This window comes from Fusarium phalaenopsidis (assembly GCF_050370095.1).
Source record: "Fusarium phalaenopsidis strain FUZ10S chromosome Unknown contig_32330, whole genome shotgun sequence".
Taxonomy (NCBI): domain Eukaryota; kingdom Fungi; phylum Ascomycota; class Sordariomycetes; order Hypocreales; family Nectriaceae; genus Fusarium; species Fusarium phalaenopsidis.
Genome location: NW_028145392.1, coordinates 3,451 through 21,618, shown reverse-complemented (window position 1 = coordinate 21,618; position 18,168 = coordinate 3,451). Strand labels below are relative to the sequence as shown.

The 18,168-nt window shown below is 52.8% G+C and overlaps 3 protein-coding genes across 3 annotated transcripts; 1 reads left to right on the top strand and 2 right to left on the bottom strand.

The window, feature by feature from the left end:
* Positions 1 to 1,619: 1,619 nt before the first annotated feature.
* Positions 1,620 to 3,185, bottom strand: LRP88_12968 (uncharacterized protein; the record flags this gene model as incomplete). Its single annotated transcript, XM_083249352.1, has 3 exons — positions 1,620 to 2,199; positions 2,279 to 2,667; positions 2,850 to 3,185. 3 exons carry the CDS (start codon positions 3,183 to 3,185, stop codon positions 1,620 to 1,622), a joined length of 1,305 nt encoding a protein of 434 aa, XP_083094837.1.
* A 1,948-nt stretch (positions 3,186 to 5,133) lies between these two features.
* On the bottom strand, positions 5,134 to 5,613 carry LRP88_12967 (uncharacterized protein; the record flags this gene model as incomplete). Its single annotated transcript, XM_083249351.1, has 1 exon — positions 5,134 to 5,613. One exon carries the CDS (start codon positions 5,611 to 5,613, stop codon positions 5,134 to 5,136), a length of 480 nt encoding a protein of 159 aa, XP_083094836.1.
* Positions 5,614 to 10,930: 5,317 nt separating this feature from the next.
* LRP88_12966 (uncharacterized protein) lies at positions 10,931 to 13,169 on the top strand (the record flags this gene model as incomplete). Its single annotated transcript, XM_083249350.1, has 2 exons — positions 10,931 to 11,051; positions 11,107 to 13,169. The coding sequence occupies 2 exons, from the start codon at positions 10,931 to 10,933 to the stop codon at positions 13,167 to 13,169; spliced, it is 2,184 nt and encodes a 727-aa protein (XP_083094835.1).
* Between the last annotated feature and the right edge of the window lie 4,999 nt (positions 13,170 to 18,168).

The window sequence follows — 18,168 nt, the reverse complement described above, 5'->3', positions numbered from 1 at the left end:
TCGACGATAGAGCGACAGTGGACGAGATCCGCTCGGGCCTAAACTCGTTTGCAGACTTTTTACTGAATAACTTCTTTCTCCCACGTTGGTGATCGCCGGAACCGTTCGAGACTTTATGCTCATTCTATCCCAGTCAAGGCTTCTGCTATCAAGACGCCGCAACCCTCGCCAGCAGGATCCTCCCAAGCTCCAAGCAGACATTCTGCTTTGGAGTCTAGAGAACGAGTGGCCTCGCTCAGACGCGACTGTCTCATTCGCGATCGACATCGTTGCGTGATTTCTCGCAACTTCGACCTAATAGAAGCCGACAGACGTTACGAGAACAGCGGAGACGATTCTGCCTTGGATGACGAAGGACAATTACTGATAGATCAAGACCCTGATTCATTTGCGGAGCTAGAGGTTGCGCATATACTTCCCCACTCCTTGAACACTACGACAGCAAACCCCGAGCTAGTAAGTCGACTTAGAATGCGAGAGCTTAAGCTAATATGATCCAGAACAAGTCCAAAGCTATAGCACTGGAAATACTTGATATGTTCGACAATGGTATTGTCCATCTCATCGGCGGCCCGGACATCGACCGTCCTTTGAATGCCCTCACTCTCCGGATTGACCTCCATCGACAGTTTGGAAATTTCAAGATCTCTTTCGAGGCCATGCCCGAGCCCATGCATGGGCCTCACAGCTACCGGATTGATTCCACCCAACGTCGGGGGTTGAGAAAGACGATGTTCCCTGTAACCCGTCAACTTCACCTAACCCCAGAACGAACTATCGAACCTCCACACCCCCGGCTTCTTGCCGTTCATCGCGCAATTTGTCTTATCTTGCAGCTCAGCGCTGCTGGGAATTACATCGACCGCATACTTCGCGATATGGACGATGGGGCTGTAGAAGCCGACGGCTCAACACATCTGGCTAGCTTGGTGCGTCTGAAGCTGGATGGCTGGTGGGATGGCACAGTCATGGGATAGTCGACCGCCGCAATTCGGCAGGTATCACTTATCGTCATCTCAAGAGCCAAGAACAAATCCCATCCCTACCTACGGGAGCAAGGTCGGAAGATGACGCCACTGCCGAACAATATGAGCAGCAAGACGGAGTGCAGGAGGCTCTGTCTCCTGAAATTGATATCGAGCGAGAAATAGAACGGAGGTGACTCGATAATCGAGTCGAGAAATATGTATCAATATGGATGGATATTGGCGAGTTCTTGGCCGATGTCAACTGGGAGATACGCAGGCTCAAGGCAGCTATCTAGAGTCATTGCTACTATGATCGAATAATTCCTACCTACACACTCAGTCAGACGCGCTCCCACTGCCTATACGTACTACGTGCAAAGGCGAGTAAGCTAAGTACATTCATGAGGGCGAACATGCTAATGGAGGTGGGAACAACAGGAAGAGACCAGGCGAGAAGAGACCAGTCCAGGGAGGAATAGTCTGGTTTTCTATTCCCTCCGGTTGTCGCCTCGGCCACTTATGTGAGAAATACGCTCGTCCTCCATACGACTAAAGCAAGCAGCATGGTTGAGCTCTGAGGCATCAACAATTCTTAACCCTTCATATACCTTCTATGACAAAAACCACCAATAATAACCACAACAGTCCAGCTTAGTCCAGCAGCCTCCCAAGCAAAGACCCTAACTGTTGCAAGTCACTCTCATGTGAGCCCTTGTCTTCCATCGCCGCCTCCAACTTTCCCCGGCGAGCCTTCACGATAGCTTTGGGCTCATCAACCTGCCGAGCAGCGTTGGCAGCATTGGCCACCAGTTGCATCATGGACTCTCGAACCGTCGACAGGTACTGATCCAGGAAAGCCCGAGCACCCTGCGTGGCTCCCTGGATTGCGAACCCAAAGGCCCCAGCAGTGATGTCGACTGGAGCCTGGCTGAGCCAGTGCGGGAAGGCTGCGCGTTTGTCGGAGCTGCTGGGCTCAATGGCCTCGCCGTATTCAAGTGCATCCTGGGCCTCATTCAGGGTCGTCTCCGCCTTCGAGAGCGTAGTGTTGGCGTCGTTGAGACGGCAGGTTGCGGTGCCTACTTTCTCCGCCTTCCGGCTGCGTGTTTTGTCCGCGATGGTCTGGACTAGCTTAGAGGTCAAGTCGGGCGCGATGGGATTGTGGCGTTTATTGGTCGTGGGGCCAGGAGGTTCGTCCTCGTTGAGGGTCTTGCGCTTCAAGCCCGCTAAGAGCCTACGCAGGATTCGCTTCGGCTGTATCATCGGTTGCGAGCTTGAGTGGGCAAAGGATGTCGACGGTCGAGGAGCTATACTCGTTGCTGCTGGTGCCAAGTTCAAGCGCCGATGCGGAGGCCGTGGGCAAAGTTGTCAGGCTGTAGGTTGGTGCGCTGATTTCAATATCCTTGTTGGCAACCGAAGGTTGGGCCTCATAGGCGCTGCCAGTTTCTGCATCGTTGAGGCCTGCCTGCACCGAAAGCGTGGTTGGAGGACGCAAAACGGTCTGGGCCTCCGAGATGGCTTGGAGTTGCTCATAGTCGAGGCTGAGAAACGGTGCTTTGATCACACTGATCATGTCCAGGAGCCTCGCCCGCTCAACTCGTGGCTCGATTTGCAGGCTCGGGGACTGGCATTGTAGGAGCCGATCAAAGGTGACGATGACGAAGATGCCGCAGCTCACGGCGTCGAAATGTCGCGCGCAATCCTAATGAGTGTCAGCTCATCGCAAAAACGCGAGGGCGGCGACTCCCACCTGAAATAAAGCAGTGACGCGTGAGAGGGCAATATTGTCTGGAGCCACTGCGCCAATCCGGCGGCCAGACGCTCGGCGCGAGTCGGCGCTGGGAGGGAGTCGTATATGGTGGCTCTTGCGACGCCTGCCTTGACGACGATGCGGACGAGAACCCGATGATTCGTGTCGATATGCGCAGGCATGTAGATTATCGCATCTTTGAGGCGTTTATCTTGGAAGAGAAATCGCGGTAGTGATGGTGGAGCGTCGGCGTCGAACCAAAGCGGGTCCTTGAGGTGGACTCGAGCGCCGGGCGGGTGAAGGCCACGATGTCTGGCGAAGACGACGGTCGAGAGGAAGTGGAGGACGTCGTTAGTGAGGCATGATTCATACTGGAGCTGGTATAGGATCTTGGTCGAAAGCGTCTTGGCCGGAAGAGCAGGTCCGGCCGAGTCGGGAATGGCGTCGCTGTCGTCGTCGCTATCCAGCATAGCCCTCTGTCAGGGTCAAGCATATCCGTTGAGGACGAGATCTCACTGGGTCGATGGAAACTGAGGACCTTTGTGAATGGCAAGGGCCATTGTAGCGCGGCAGAGACGGCGTTGCGTCGGAGGTTTTGTCGCAGTGTCTCGATGGCAGTCCATAGCGGTCTTGGCAGCCTTCCTGGTGAGGTTGAGCGGATCTCCCTCAAGCGACTCCCTCAAAGCCCCGCCAGGCTGCCAGAGACAGCAGAGGAACTCCATTCGACGCCGCCAGGCGGGTTATCGATCGCAGCTTGTCAACTTTAACAAGGTCGCGCAATCGTTCTTCGCTCGGAACTCGACGGAGAACCAGGCTCGGTCGTCGGCTGCCTAGGCCGTGTCGAGGTCGGCCATCTCGCAGTCGAGTTGCTGAGCAGCCGCTTTGGAGCGAGAGGATGCGCCGGTCACTGCGATGGTAGGAAAGGAGAGATTGTCAAGTGATGTTGCTCGGCATCACCGTGCCTGGAGCTGAGGGAAGCGCGCGAGAAGGAGGTGGAACGCAGGAAACGACAGTGTCGCGAGCAGATTCATATCTCGCAGTCGGAGCCCAGGTACTTCTTTCAAGGAGCATGTCTGTCTTAGCATCAGAGCCGGGACAAGATCCTTGACACTTGACGCGTCCAACAAGAGTCGATCCAGAGTGGACTCCTCCCCCCACGTCGTGACTGGAAAGTTGGGAAGGAAACCACAACCAACAAACAGTAAGCAGCCACCAGAGCGCTTCCGGGTCCCAAGTCAGGCAGATAAGGAGGAGGATAACCTGGGCGGTGGCTGGCTCGCTACGGACTTGCGCAGAGGGTCTGGTGAGTGGCCAGCGCTGCCAGCCTTGATTCGATTCGCATCCATCATTCTTCATTGCGCAGCCGCGCGACGTGGGAGGAAAGGCGACCATCGCTCCAAGGCCCGGGAGACAGTGTTGAGACCGTATGACTAAGGTGGTCCGATCTGCTGATGGCTGGGATGTGGATACTAAAGTGAGGAGCTGTGCTCCTCTCAGATACATGTAACTTAGACCTTTCAAGAACACATTATCTTCACTCCCGCAATATTGTTTCATCAGACAGCTCCGAGACGGGTACTTCTGGGGTACACCCCCGAGCGTCTCCCCCTCGACCTCCTCATGAGTCAGGGCACGTCTGCGCAAATAAGAGGACATTACCACTCTCCTCCCCTGCTTTTGCAAAAAGAAACAATTCACCAGGTTTGTCGGGTATGAAGAGTTATGCAGTAAGTGCTAAACAGTTGAACAAGTTCAGGTGAAGGGGGTCTAGAAAGGTTGTGCAAGTACGCTCCTTGTGCTTTGCTATAAATTCGTACGGCTCGATTGGCGATACGAAAGACAGTAGCCGTCTTACTATGTAGACCAAAAGGACAAGGCGGGATCTACAAGGGCTTAGTGAGATCAAGGCAAGAACTAGAGAGGCGTATGTATCTTTAGCTTCAGAGCCCTTTGGGCATGGCCTACCGGGCATAATAGACTTGTGTGTATGTGTGTGCATGCAGTAGGCATAGTGAGCATGATGCAGTATTACAGTCATTGACTTGGGTTTTGTTGAAGTTCTCACAACTTGATAAAATGAGCTTGCCCCTGAGGTGGCTGAGAAATCCTGATTGGGCTAGTGCGTGACAGCTAAATTCTGGTTGGCTAGAGGCTTAGGCGCTAAATTTCAAATAGGCTAGTGCAATGGCCGCGAAACTCAAAAGGGTAATTTCAACTGACCCGATGGCTTCGTACCCCGTATGCAAGGCACATCACGGGGTGTAGAATCCATCACAAGCGGTCCATCACAGCGAGTCTAGTAATCATACTTAAAATTATGCCCCATGGTGAGGTAGTAGTTGAGGAAGTAGTTAAAAGTTATACTCAGTCAATTAGATGATTATTCATTCTCAAGTTTAGTCGCGATTTCGGTAATGGCTACGTTGTTAAAACATTCTCATACAGCCACGGTTTGTACACCGTCAAAGCCCAATGCCCCAAGTGCCGCAAAAAAGCCACAACCTGATAACACCCCACGACGCTCTTTGTATCACCAATCGTGATCGTCTCGATGAGCTCCACAGCCTCATCGCCGTCTCTCAGAAACAGCAATGTCCACAAGCTCCCGTTGACCTGGGCGACGGGTAGACTGGCGTTGACCTTGATGTGGCTCTGCGACGTGCCCGATAGCGTCCGCAGGCGTTTAAGGTGCGACGTGACCCAGACGGAGAGCTGGGCCTTGGCTTCCTCAATTGACCCGTCGGGGACCTTTGTCTCGATGCTGACGGCGATGGGTTGGGGGCGAAGAGGGTTTGTAGAGGAGTGGTTGATCGAAAGGTTGTCGCTGGCTCTGGCAAGGCGCTTCCAGACATGTTGCTGTAGGGCTGGGTCGCTGAGAGTGATGCAAAAGTCGACCATCTTGGCTTGGAGGTCTCCGCCTGATTGGTGCTTGCCAAGGTACTGTTTATTGATCGAAGCCCGAGTCACGTCCCAGTGCGAGAGCTCCTTGCCGAATGGCTCTAAGGCAATGTCCAAGAGTGGTTCGTGGACGCGGGCGTTCCAATGGACAAGGCAGCTGCAGCACCAAGAGAGAAACACACTTCGTGATCTTTCTCTCATGGCTATCCCGAGTGCATGCATACAAGTGTGAAGATTCCTCTTTTCTACTTTCAAGGCATGAAACGTTCTTCACAGGTATGGGTCGCCATCAAGATAGGCGATCCGTATAGACACAGCCGGCTGTGTCGATAAGTCACGTGACTCTTTGCACAGCCGGCTGTGTCTATAAGATCTGTTATGTAAGCCCGATGTGTGTGTGTGAGTAAGAGAAATCCCTCTTCTATTCAATCTACGGAAACAGCATAAATTCGCACAATTGAAGGGTACAGTGATTTACTATATATACAGCTCTTCAATATGTAGTATATCATCTATTGGCAGCGTACCAGTCTGCCCAGGGCCGTGAAGAACGTACAATGCCTACACTCGCATCATCCGAACACCACAGGTCCAGAGCTATCAAGTGAATCACTTCAACGCGTGCAATATATAAAGCAGGGCTCTTTCCTTTGAAAGAGCCCTGCTTTCCTTCATCAAACAGTATCGCAAAGATGTACAACCGCAACCAAAGCCAGCGTCAGAACCCTCAAGACTTCCCTATCTATGTTGGCAATACGTCAACACCAGCAGGGGTAGTCTATCCTACAAATGCGAATATACCGGCCACTTTACATCCTATTGCTAACAATAAGCAACGAGAGCGGCGCCCCAATGATCCTTATCCAGCAACCGGTCCTCTCCATATGCTCCATTGGTGGGTTCAACATACCTTGCCAAATGATCCAACCACATCCAATGCTCTCTATGCCCAGAATCCTCAAGCCCTTGTGAGAGCCCAGAACACTCAGTATCTTCCTCAGGGGACTCCTGTTACTGTGATCCCACGCCCATGGGGATATCAGGTTGAGGGAGAGTGGCATATTGCGTATTGGGATCAACGGCTTCAGCAACGGCCACAGCGTGCCAATCCTGATATCAATCCCTATTGGAGTACATTCAACCTTCAGGCTATGGATCAGGTATATCGGAATCAGCAATTTGCGGTCCCAGGCACGAATTGGCCTTCACCGGCTGTAGGGATGACTACCTATATGCCAACAATCGTAGCTTTAGAGAATGCAGGGGTTCACGTCGCAAATGTTGATCGAAATGGCTATATTCAATGGTATTGGCAGGGAAGGCAATGATCTCTTTAGCTTTGGTAGTTCTCTCGCTCATTCAATTGACGGCTACTAAGCCCACGTAACCCAGCACTGTAACTCAGTCACAACTCTATCAAATCAAGCCATTGGGTCATTATAGATATACTCGGAAATTCGCCTTTTCTTCCTCTTTCTAGTGATATATACCGATCATATTTTCCGTCAATCCCGCAAATGTTGGTTGGGGGGGTTCCCACCTCCATACAATTCCTCCTGTAATTGACCATCTCTTTCAGCAGCATCCCAGATATGCTGCATCCCTCGCCGCTGTACGAAGGGCTGCTCTGCTTTCTCTCTCTCTACATTCTGTTCAACCCGTTCGTTCTCGGCTTTATCCCAATCAAGATAACTCATCATCTCCTCCTTAGTCCACTCTCTAATGCCGTTTTTCTCCCTGCAATGCCTCCCCATTTGCTTATAGTCAAGGCACCAATCATACTCTGTTTTGGAGTAACGTGTAGGCAGCCCTATAGCCTTCCGGTATAGTTGATTGGTCTTGATGGCTCCCGAGGCAATGTAGCATACCAGGCCTCTCGTGCTTCTTTGTATCGTTGGAAGATAGCAAGGGGGTCATCAACTCGTAATGCAGGCACTGCTCTTGCATTTGCTGTAGTAATAGTTGCTGGTCTGGCTGCTGGAGGAGATAGTATACGAGTTGCTATACGTGTTATTGTATGTGTTGTTGTAATGGCTATAATCTCGGATATTGTAGAGGATCCTGATGGGGATGACGGGGATAATGAGCGGGTTATAGAGCGAGTAGATGTGTGTGTTGTTGTATGCGTTGTTGTAGAGGTTTGTGCAGAAGCCTGCAATAGATGTTCGTAACGTAAGGGGCATGCTTTAGACCTCATGTTGTGGCCTTCCTGATGAAATCTCGAACACTTTGGCGGTGCCTTTGGTTGTACTTCTTTCTCAACAGCTTCAAATGCATTAGGCTCACGCTGTGTGCTTGTTGGTGGCAGCGTTGAACTAGCTGCTAGACGGTCGAACTGCTTGCGAGGCTCAATGAGAAGCTGGGGGGCTTCCTGAGCGTTGGAGATACCAATGTGAATGGAAATGATGTAGTAGAAGGGGCTGATACTCGTCCAGTAAAGGCTTCAGGCTATGAGCACAAGGCAGACCAAGAGTCTTAGTGAAAACCCCTGTACACGTAGGGTGTTCTCTTGATAGTCGTTGCCGTTGAGCCTCAACCTTCCGCAGGGCTTCATGTGATATCCAACCACGGATATTGCTATACAATGCCCCAGATAACTGAAGAGGTATGCTGATATGCTGCCTGGCTTGGTTTGCCTTGAGCTCGGCAAGCTGATTTACCAGAACGAGCTTGATGATCCTCCAGACCTCGAAGAGGTCAACTTGCGATGTTTTCAGGTGACCTTTAATGAGATTGTGAATGCCTTCGCCCCGTGATGTCACATATTGCTCGAAGTGAAGGTATTGGTTAACCCACGCCTTCACAAACCTCTCTTTGTAGAGATCTAGCCAGGTCTCCATGATATAGCCCACCTCGTTGATATGGCCAGGGATGTAACGCTCCTTGAACTTCTCAAGCCTCTCGTTGTAGATATCCTTAGTCGGTGAGGCTACAATCTCATGCCAAGAGTCGTAGAATTCCTTCCACTCTTTCTGCCCTTGAGGATTGTTTTTATCCCGAGTGAATGCGGGCATACAATAGGTCAGGACCGCTTTGTTGATATGCCATAAGCATAGCATCGGGGTTGACTGAGGGAAGCAAGAGGGAGAGGAAACAGCATTCATACAAGCAAGGCAGCGATCTGTAAGTATTACAGAGGGAAGGGCTGCTCCATGAAGCTCATACATATACCGTAAACGCTCGAGAGCCCAGATGAAGTCATGCTCTTCCTCGCCGCTGAGGAATGCAAATGCAATACAGAAGGATCGTTGACATGCATCAACACCAACTATATCGAGAAGAGGCATCTTGTACTTATTGGTCTTGTATGTGCAGTCCAATATAAGCACTTCAGGGTACAGTTTGAGGTATGCCAGTGACGCAGGATGTGCAAATAATACTGCTGTAACTCTGCTACTCTCGTCAGGGCGTATCTGACTCCAGAAGCCTTCGTTCTCAAGCTCATTGGCAAGGGCATGCATGTTGCTTTGACCTTTAGCAAGCTCTCGTTTGCCCCGTGCAATGCAATTGTAGATATCTTGCTGTGTAGCAAGTGTATCTGAGTTGGCATGTAAATATGATCTGATCTCCCTTGGCGCAACGCCGGCATTGGCGAGTTGTTGGACTGTTGATTTATCTGAGGATGATAGCTGACGATGTGTTGGATGTGCCAGTTGAGTGAAGCTTGGTTCGTGATTGTGTTGTTTAAAGTCAGCCTTGGGACGATGCCTTAGACTCCATGTAGTCCCACATAGGCTCTCCTTTGCTATAACAGAGAAGAGGCATCCTGTACGACGTGATACAGTTTGCCGTTGGGGTTTCTTTGGGGGACGGGGGCGCCCTCCTCGGTCACAGTTGAAGATAACTCCAGTTCTTCCATTGGGGGTCTTCCAAGAGTTCGAGGATGTGAAGGCATAGCCCCGTGGCGCTGCCCAAGCATTGATTGCTATATGTAGTTCCTCCCGTGAGTTGTAGTCGCCTTCAGGAGGAAGGGCGTCGTCAGGGAAGCGATGGGGGCCCTCAATTGGGTTCATTGTAGCAGAAGAAAGGCGCGGAAAGTTGAATTGATGCTGTAGAAGCAGTTGATCGTTGAATTGACACTGAAGAAGCTGTTGGCCGTTCAATTGATGCTACAGAAGCTGTTGATCGTTCAATTGATGCCGCAGAAGAAAGGCACGGCAAGTTGAATCAATGCCATAGAAGCTGTTGGTCGTTGAATTAATGCCGCAGAAGCTGTTGATTGTTGAATTGAAGCCGCGGAAGCTGTTGATCGTTGAATTGGTGTGCCAATTTGAGGTATGTTACCCCTTTTCTGCTTACATAACAGATCTTATAGACACAGCCGGCTGTGCAAAGAGTCACGTGACTTATCGACACAGCCGGCTGTGTCTATACGGATCGCCCGGCCGCGCCGCCTTGTTAGTCAGCCAATCCATCCCAGCTGGTTACCCTACACATAGAAACCATTCAACGGCAACCATCTATAAACTCTCCATCTGACTGTGGCTATCGGCAGCCACGGCCCCTCGCCATGACTGTCCTAGTCATGAGCTGCCCCGCGGCTTCTGTCTACTAGCCGTGCCTGGACCACCCCCTGACGGGTAACAGGCTCGATGTAATGCGCCATTTGTGCTGATGACATGCTGGGTAGGGGACACTGTATGGTTAAATCATAGGTAGATTCCCGTAGCTCAGCATGTCCCGCGCTCCCTTATGAGACTTCTGGGGCCTCACGGCCCCCCGGACGAAAAATATACATACATACATACATACATACATACATAAGAGCTGGGAATGGAATCAATAAGGCATTGCACTATTTGCTACCGGTGAATCAGGAATGTCTATCACCTCCATCCCTCCGCTCTCTATCTATGCCTTACTTATTCCGCATCTGACGCGGCGTCATGTAGACTAGTACCACTGAGTCAACGGCTTTCTCAATACCCTCACTTCCTCTGTTAGTAGGCAAGGTGGGTTCGGTGTTTATGTTCGATGGAGACTTTGGAATGTACTTATCGCTGTACCGAGTGGGCTTCGAACGTCCCGCAGGTTGGCGATTTTGGCGATTTTGGCGATGGCGACGGCAACTGATGCCTCGGGGCCCATCTTGATGGCCTGACCGGGGGCCTTCGGCATGTGTGCACCTTAATTTGGCCCTTCCACTTCCTGACGAGCGGCCGGGACGTTGAGGTGTCAATTCCAGACGGCTCGGTGGGCACTGGCCCCTCCTATCTATTTTTATCCACCCTATTCTCGGGCAGCGAAGCACCTGGATTATAATGACCTCGCCGGCCGTGAGGGCCTCACCTTGACACGAGGGCTCCCGAGCGCCAACATGAGCATTTCTACGGCGAGCCCTTCTCTTGCTGGGGATCTTGAGCTCTTGAAAAGCAAGCTAAGCACCAAGAGAAGGATCATCATCATTAGCGGTGCTGGCATCTCGACCAATACAGGCAGTGAGTCTCGCCTCCGCTTTCGCCATCATCAACACCTCTAAGCCAAACTCAATAGTTCCCGACTACCAGAGCTCTTCCCGCTCTAATAACTCCAGCCAGATCGTATATCATGCTTCTGCCTACCTGAGACAGGAGACGGCCGATCGGCTACACACCGATCTCTTGCAGAAGCTCGAATCGGGCCAAAGAGCCATGTTCACCATGTTCGACACATTTGCCGAGGGCTTGGCTCAGTCTGGCCGCCTCCGACGGCATTACGCCCAGAACATCGACTGCCGCCAGTCCAGGCTCGCTCACCTTTCGCGGAAGACAGTATGGCTCCACGGCCGGGCAGACACACTGGTCTGCCAGATAAGACCCTCGCATACCATGCAGGTTACTCCGGAGTCGTTCCCACGGTGGATACAAGCTTCTTGCCCCTCATGTGAAGAAGAGCAGAGCAAGCGGGCTGCGGAGGGCAAGCGACGGCGAAATGTGGGAGAACTGCGAACGAGTGTTCTTCTTTACGGAGAAGATTCTCTCTCTGAATCCAGAATCACAGCTGCATTCAACTACGACCTGGAACATCCCGTTGATGCCGTCTTGATTGTTGGGACACAACTGTCGACCCCCTCACTATTTAGCTTCGTAGACAGGCTTTGTAGAGCAGTCAGGGCGAACAGCCCAGACGGATTAGTAGCATGGGTGAGTAGGACGCCGCCAACACTTGGAGAAGCGTTCCGATCTCTCATCACCTTCGAGTATCTCGGAGACTGTGACGAGTTTTCACGGCAACTGCTGCCATTGGTACCCATTCAGTACCACCTTATGGCAGAGGAGAATATCAGGGGCATGAAGGAAGACCTAGCGCGTCTCACGACAGGGCTGGCTGCTCTCGAAGGGCTACTTGGAGACCCAAGCCTGCTCCAGCAATCTGATACGCAAAAGGGGGCGTCGCACATAAACTCCCTTCTCCTGGTCGGCCACCAGGAGAAGGACGATGGGGCCCATGTTCAAGATGACCACAGTGCAAGTAGCCGGATCGGCTTTGCGGCGTTTTTGGCCAGAGTCAAAGCAGAATTGGGGAATTTCCGGAGCGGGTTAACGAGTCTCGAAAGCAGGATCGAACAGCAAGAAATGTCGCCCACTGAGCCCCCTGAGGAAGGGCAAGACGAGGAGATTTTTGGCCAGGAGAACGCTGCCACCGAGGATGAAACTATGCCGCAGCTTCCCCGGGGAGTCAATCGCCGTGACGGCGAGCCAGACACCAACTCCGATGAGAGGCCTCAGGAGCCGCCCGAAGCTCCGAGGGAGAAGAGGAAAGCGGACCAGCATACCGCCAGGACGAAGAAGCGGAGGACGACTGGGAATGGCTTGGCCGATGCGGTTCCGCCGTCACGCAGGAGCGAGGGGGTTCAAGGACTAAAGGATCGAGACACCCTCGAACGGCCGGCGGAGGGCGAGGCTACTGCCAATGATGTCCGTGGCCTTGTGTCGGCTGTGTTGGGCAGGGAAGCCATCCGGCGGTTCACCGAGGCTGTGGAGCACTCAAAAAAGCCACAGGCAGAGCGAGCCCGCAAGCCTCTCGATGAGATCGACCTGGAAGACGGTGACCCGGCCTACAGGTCAATAGCGCTGAGGGGTAGGCAGCTGAGCTATGGCCAAGAGAGGACGACTTTCGAGCGCATCTTGACCAGGTATGATCAACTCCAGTACGCCCGAGGCTACCAGGCCCTGAAGAACGAAAGAGGCTACGACAAGCTGCCACCCGACATCGTCGCCGAGGTCTGCCGGATGAACGGGGTGAGTAGGGAGGCCAGCAAGAAGCGGAACAGGACGGGAAATAAATGGAACAAAGTCTGTGCAAGATTGAAGCACGGCGCGGGACTCCTGGCGTTTCTCCCCTCGTCGGGTAGATACCTGGACCTTGCAGAAGAGAAGAGCAGAGAGAGTCTCCAACGATTTCACAAAGAGCTACAGGGAAATGGCCATCTCGAGTCCATATGTGCTGTGGCGATTGCCTGGCTTGAGGCTGTAGATCAAGGGAAGCAGTTCAAACCCAGCGAGGACGTTGACTGGGATGGCCTAGAGGAGGGAGAGATTTTGGAGACGCTTCGGAGATTAACAGCGACGGCATAGACGCAAAAATCCTGAATCCTTCGCAGAATGCAATAGACCCATGGTCTTTCGAGTTCATTGACTGAACATGGTCAGGAAGCGCGCGTGAAGGCATGATCGACAATATCATCTGCGGGAGTACCGGCTCCCAACCTTGGGTTCCCCGTTGTCAACTGACTCTTCTCCCCTCGGCGCGGACTGGCCCGAGCAGGGGCAGTAGAGTGTGCCCGCGAGGTCACCTCCCTATGCTTCATCGACCACGCCCGCTGGACACACTTCACGCGCGAGGCCTCTCCACCTTTCCCATTGCTGGAACAGCACCTCGTGGCCTTTGGGATTCATTTGACGGACCTCCTTGACTTGGTAGCTCCAAGGCTTCCCGACTGCAGTAAAGTGGACGATCTTGGCCTGGTGGTATAGGTCTTTCAGATCCTCCTCGGATGCTGACGTGGAGGACGAGTCGAACCACGGGGGCACGTTCCAATCTTCCCAGTAACTATTTAGGGCAGCGTACTTGCCCAAAAGTCGCAATAGCTTATCCTAAAATAGAATATTTATAATATCCATGTCGTATTGCTGGGGCGATGGGTCGGTCAAGGCATCCTGGACTTGGCGCCACTGCCTCGGGGCTGGCTTTATCAGCATGAGGGTACTGCTTAAATAGGTAGCTTCTAGCCAATATGCACTTGGGGCAAGGAAGTCCTTCATTGGAAGGTCGAAGAGGTGGTCGATATTGCCGAGAATAAGCTGGTCTGCATCGAGAGTGACAATCCTTTCGGGCCCGGCTCGATCTCGTGCATTCTGAAGGACGCAAGCTCTAGTAGGCAACCGCGATAGTAAGCCGCGGCTGAGTCGAAACCTGCGAAACAACACTACACGCAGGCCTTTGCCCGTCACATAAGCCACGAGAGGCTGGGGCACCCATGGTGGTTACCCTAACATGTTCCCAAGCCGCACCATGGGAAACAGGAGGTAGCTCAACTGCCTATAGAGACTGCTACGGAGAACAAGCCGCCACAGCACTTTCCTCACCCTGAGAGGGATAAATACCTTGCCACCCTCCTCTAGGATACCATCGAAACCTTCGTCTTCATCCAAAACTCGGTTGGAGCTTTAACATAGCGGCCGAGCGCCACACTGCTCGGCTTGATTTGGATCCCCCGGCAGCCTCTGCGTAAAATCTCGTTGGAGGGATAAAAGGCGGCCTTTATTCACTTTGGACAGCTCAACTACGGGTATCGGTGATGCGGCGACGTATTTCGCAACCGTCCAGCACTAGTCTGCCCATAAAATGACACTCAAACCCGATGGTTAATGCTCGTCGTCTCGGGAGGTGTACGCATCATATCCAGCATTGCAAGGGCGGCATTTTGGTGCCGAAAAACCCACGTCCCTTGGAACGGCAACCTGTTCCTGCAGCCGAGGTTTCCAGTCTTCCCTGACGCAAGCCCTTGGCGCCTGGGAGACCCGGTGTGTTTGTGTTGACGGGCTTTGATGTCTCCCCTGGCGCCTCGGTTGCCCCTAACCGTAACACATGCCTTGCGGTTATCTTCCGATGCCATCTCCACTGCTGGCACTCCCTGTGAAGCGAGTCCACTCGGCTTACCCTGTTCCGAGCCGGTGTTTCCTTCCGGAAGATCTGTAGGCGATGGCCGGCCGACCCGGTCCGTCGATCGAACACATGATATATCGGTAGCCGCCTATAGCAAGTCAACAAGATTCGCCTCAACATCGTTGCGCAACGGTCAACTAACTCGGGTGGGGAAAGCTTGGGCTTTCTCTGTCGGGCGTTCTGGGACATGGGACAAATAAGTGTCCCTCGGGTCGATGTACATCATAGACTCATCGTGGCGCCAGGCCTCTCCAGGCGATGTCGACCCTCGACATATTCGATCCAGCGCTGCCTGCTGCTGGCAATAGCTCAATGAGGGAATGAACGCCGCGTAGTAACGTCGGTCCTGACTAACCTCACTCTCGGAGACCTCAAAGATGACCATTTGGCGTCAAGAAAAGCGTTCCTCGCGGCGGTGCCACGGGAATTCCCGGGAAGGGATAGGGGAGACTCTGGAGGTTGCCGTGGGAGTTTGGTGCAGAAGTTTACGTAGTTGAACGTGGGCGTGTTGGAAGGAGCATGTAGCTTCATGAAGGTGATGTGTCCCGGTCGAACAAAAGGGGGGGAGGGCAGTCACGTAATGTCTTGTAAGAAATACTGGGTAATACGTCCAATCAGCATCTGCCCGCCCCAGAGATTCTATATGCATGGGCTCGGCCCGGGCTAGGAGGGCGGCAATGGTAAGCCTGACGGATATCCCTTCTAAAACATCATGCTGCGTGGCATGTGTTGATGCCCAAGGCAATGAGTCCTGAGCACTTCTATTTGCGTGCTGGGAAGTCCTGGAGTTAGGATGATGATAAGATTATCCCATGGTAACCTACATTGGGGCGAGTCTTGCTTCTATAATAGCAGCATTCCATTATAGGTCGTAAGAAAAGGCGAAAGACCGAGTGTCAGTGGGCCATAGCCGGAAGAGCTTTTCCTGTATTAGAGGCCAAGCTCGAAATACAGGACGCTCTGTAGTAAATGTGGTGATCCGAGCCATGTACGGACCCATGAGGGGGGTAAACCTCGAACCGTAAAAGCAAAAATAACCCTCTCAACTGTGGTAACTTTGGCCTGGCAGAGGTCTCTGGATACAACGGTGTTGAAACAAGGATCTCCGCTTGGAAAGTTGTGAATCCTGAAGAGCAGGCTGTGAGTGGACTACTGGAGGACTTGGGGAGCAGAAGCCCATCCGGTCTCCGGCGGATGCCGCAGCCCTTTCCCGCCCCATGACGGAGTGGCACGAACCGAAACGCTCGGATTCAATAGTCAATAGAAGACTCCTCATCCTACACAGGAGGGTAGTGATTGGAGGCGATAGCCAGAGGCCAACAGTGATGGGATGCGACGAAGCTGGCACCGAAAAGGGTGAGGGTAACCTGGAGAGGGCTTCGCGCCCGGGCGTTCGATGATCGTTGCTCTCAGTTGCCAGCGATTGTAATCTAATCTGATTTAAAAGTATCTCCGCCCCTTCTGAACCTGATGGACCTCTTCCTGTCCCCGACTGATCCGATCTCCTTGGACCTGTCTCGATTCGCTTTCATCGAGTGTGGCCATGAACTTGTCCCAGTCATATTTTGTCATCCTGCGAACTTCTGCGATAGTCGGGAGTTCGATTAAACCATCCTCGTCCCGGTCCGTCCAAGGCTTTCGAGGGGTTCGAACGTGCTGAACGAGATTTAGTAAGGATTGGCAACTCTTAATCGTGGGGAAGCCCCAGGCTCTGTTCGACCTTACTTCTGTAGAGCCTGATGTTTTTTCAGCCGACCGATCCATGAATCCATTCGTGTTCTGTTCAAGTGGGGGGTGCCCGTGAGTGGAATTTTGTCCGGCTAGGCTTGAGGCATATCGTTTGCCGCCGTCGGAAGCAGCAGGGCTCTTTTGAAGTTCTGCGGTCTCACTGTCGGAACACGGCCCGAAGTCCTTGACTGCCATATGTCAGCAATACTTCGGGTCATGGCCAGTAACCAGACCCCATCGTTTGGAGCTCCTCAAACACCAACCTTTGTGGCCCCATCTGTCAATCATGGCGGTTCTTGCGGGGCTGTAAGACGTACTATCTAGTGCCAGCTCCCCGATGGGCGTACCCTTCTTTGATCTACATGCGAACTTGAGTCAGGAGCCACCAGGCTCATGCAGACAGTCCATGGTGACAGACGAAGCAGCAGGAGGCTGGTTTAGGCGTATGGCCATAAGCTACCTATATAGCAAAGAAGCTCGGCGTGTATACTGTAGATCCCTTATTCATGCTTAGTTACTCTTCTTGGCCATTAGCCAGAACAACCTAGTTACTAACAAGAACGCAGGGGCTATCTGCCAACTTCGCAGGTGGCAAGCGCCAACCTCTGACCCAGTCATCTTCATCCATCACTTTCTTGGTTAGCTGTGGCCCTGTAGCACCATTGCTTGGGTTTCTAGGTTCTTTCTCCGTTATGTGTACCTACCTATGTTAGATAGCTTCGCGCGACTTATTGGCCATACTCTGTGATACCTGAGCTAGTGTTGCCTCCGGGGTTCTGGGCATTGACCTTACCCCGTGGACTGCAATGAGTCTTCGTGCCGGCCACAGCATCATGGCGTGCCAAGCTACGCCCACAAATGAAGGATAAAACTGGCAGCCACTTCTGAGCGTCCTTATCTAGGTACCCAGTGGGGCAAGAAACAAGAGGCATCAATCGCCGTCGATATCACTACCACACCGTCCGCTGCCTTATATTCAGGGCTAACATGCGAGTTACAAATAAAGATACTCCAAGCATGTGCTGAATTGGGGGGATACTATCCTATCCCATCCTAACCAGGTTGAGGGCCATCAAGGGCTCGTTCAACAACACGCTTCGCCTCGGCCGCGATGTACCCCTGAATGAGAGGGCAATCGCAGTGGGCATGCTCATAGAGCTGACACTTCAACTCATACACTTGGCCTTGGAGACACGTCCTCTCGAACAGCAGGGCCTCGTTTTTTCTTGTCTGATCGTCGCAATGGGATGAGATCCGCGTGGCTTCGTTCCTTTTGCGTTGGCGACATTTGGCAGCAGCCTGCCGGTTCCTCTCACGGACCTTTGGCGTGCTTTGTGAGCGCCCAGGCTCGTTGCGGTCGGTTCGGCGCCTTGGTGACGCCTTGGGGCCTGCAGGGCGAGGTTGAGGCGCTGAATGCTCCGGAACGTTGTCAGAGGTAGTGTCCGGTAGAGCAGGGATCGCTTGGTAGGTGTTGGAGATGGGTGGGCTCGTGATGATCGATGGGATTGTCGGGCTGAACCCTGGTGGCATGCAGACGCTCTCATCCGACAAGGCGTAACCCATCTGTTCCTCGTGTAGCGGAAAGCCGGAAAACTCATCTGCTGGCGGATAGGACGGGATGCTTGGGAAGCCTGGCGGAACTTCACCCGTATAGAATGAGCCATACGTCTGCCACCACTC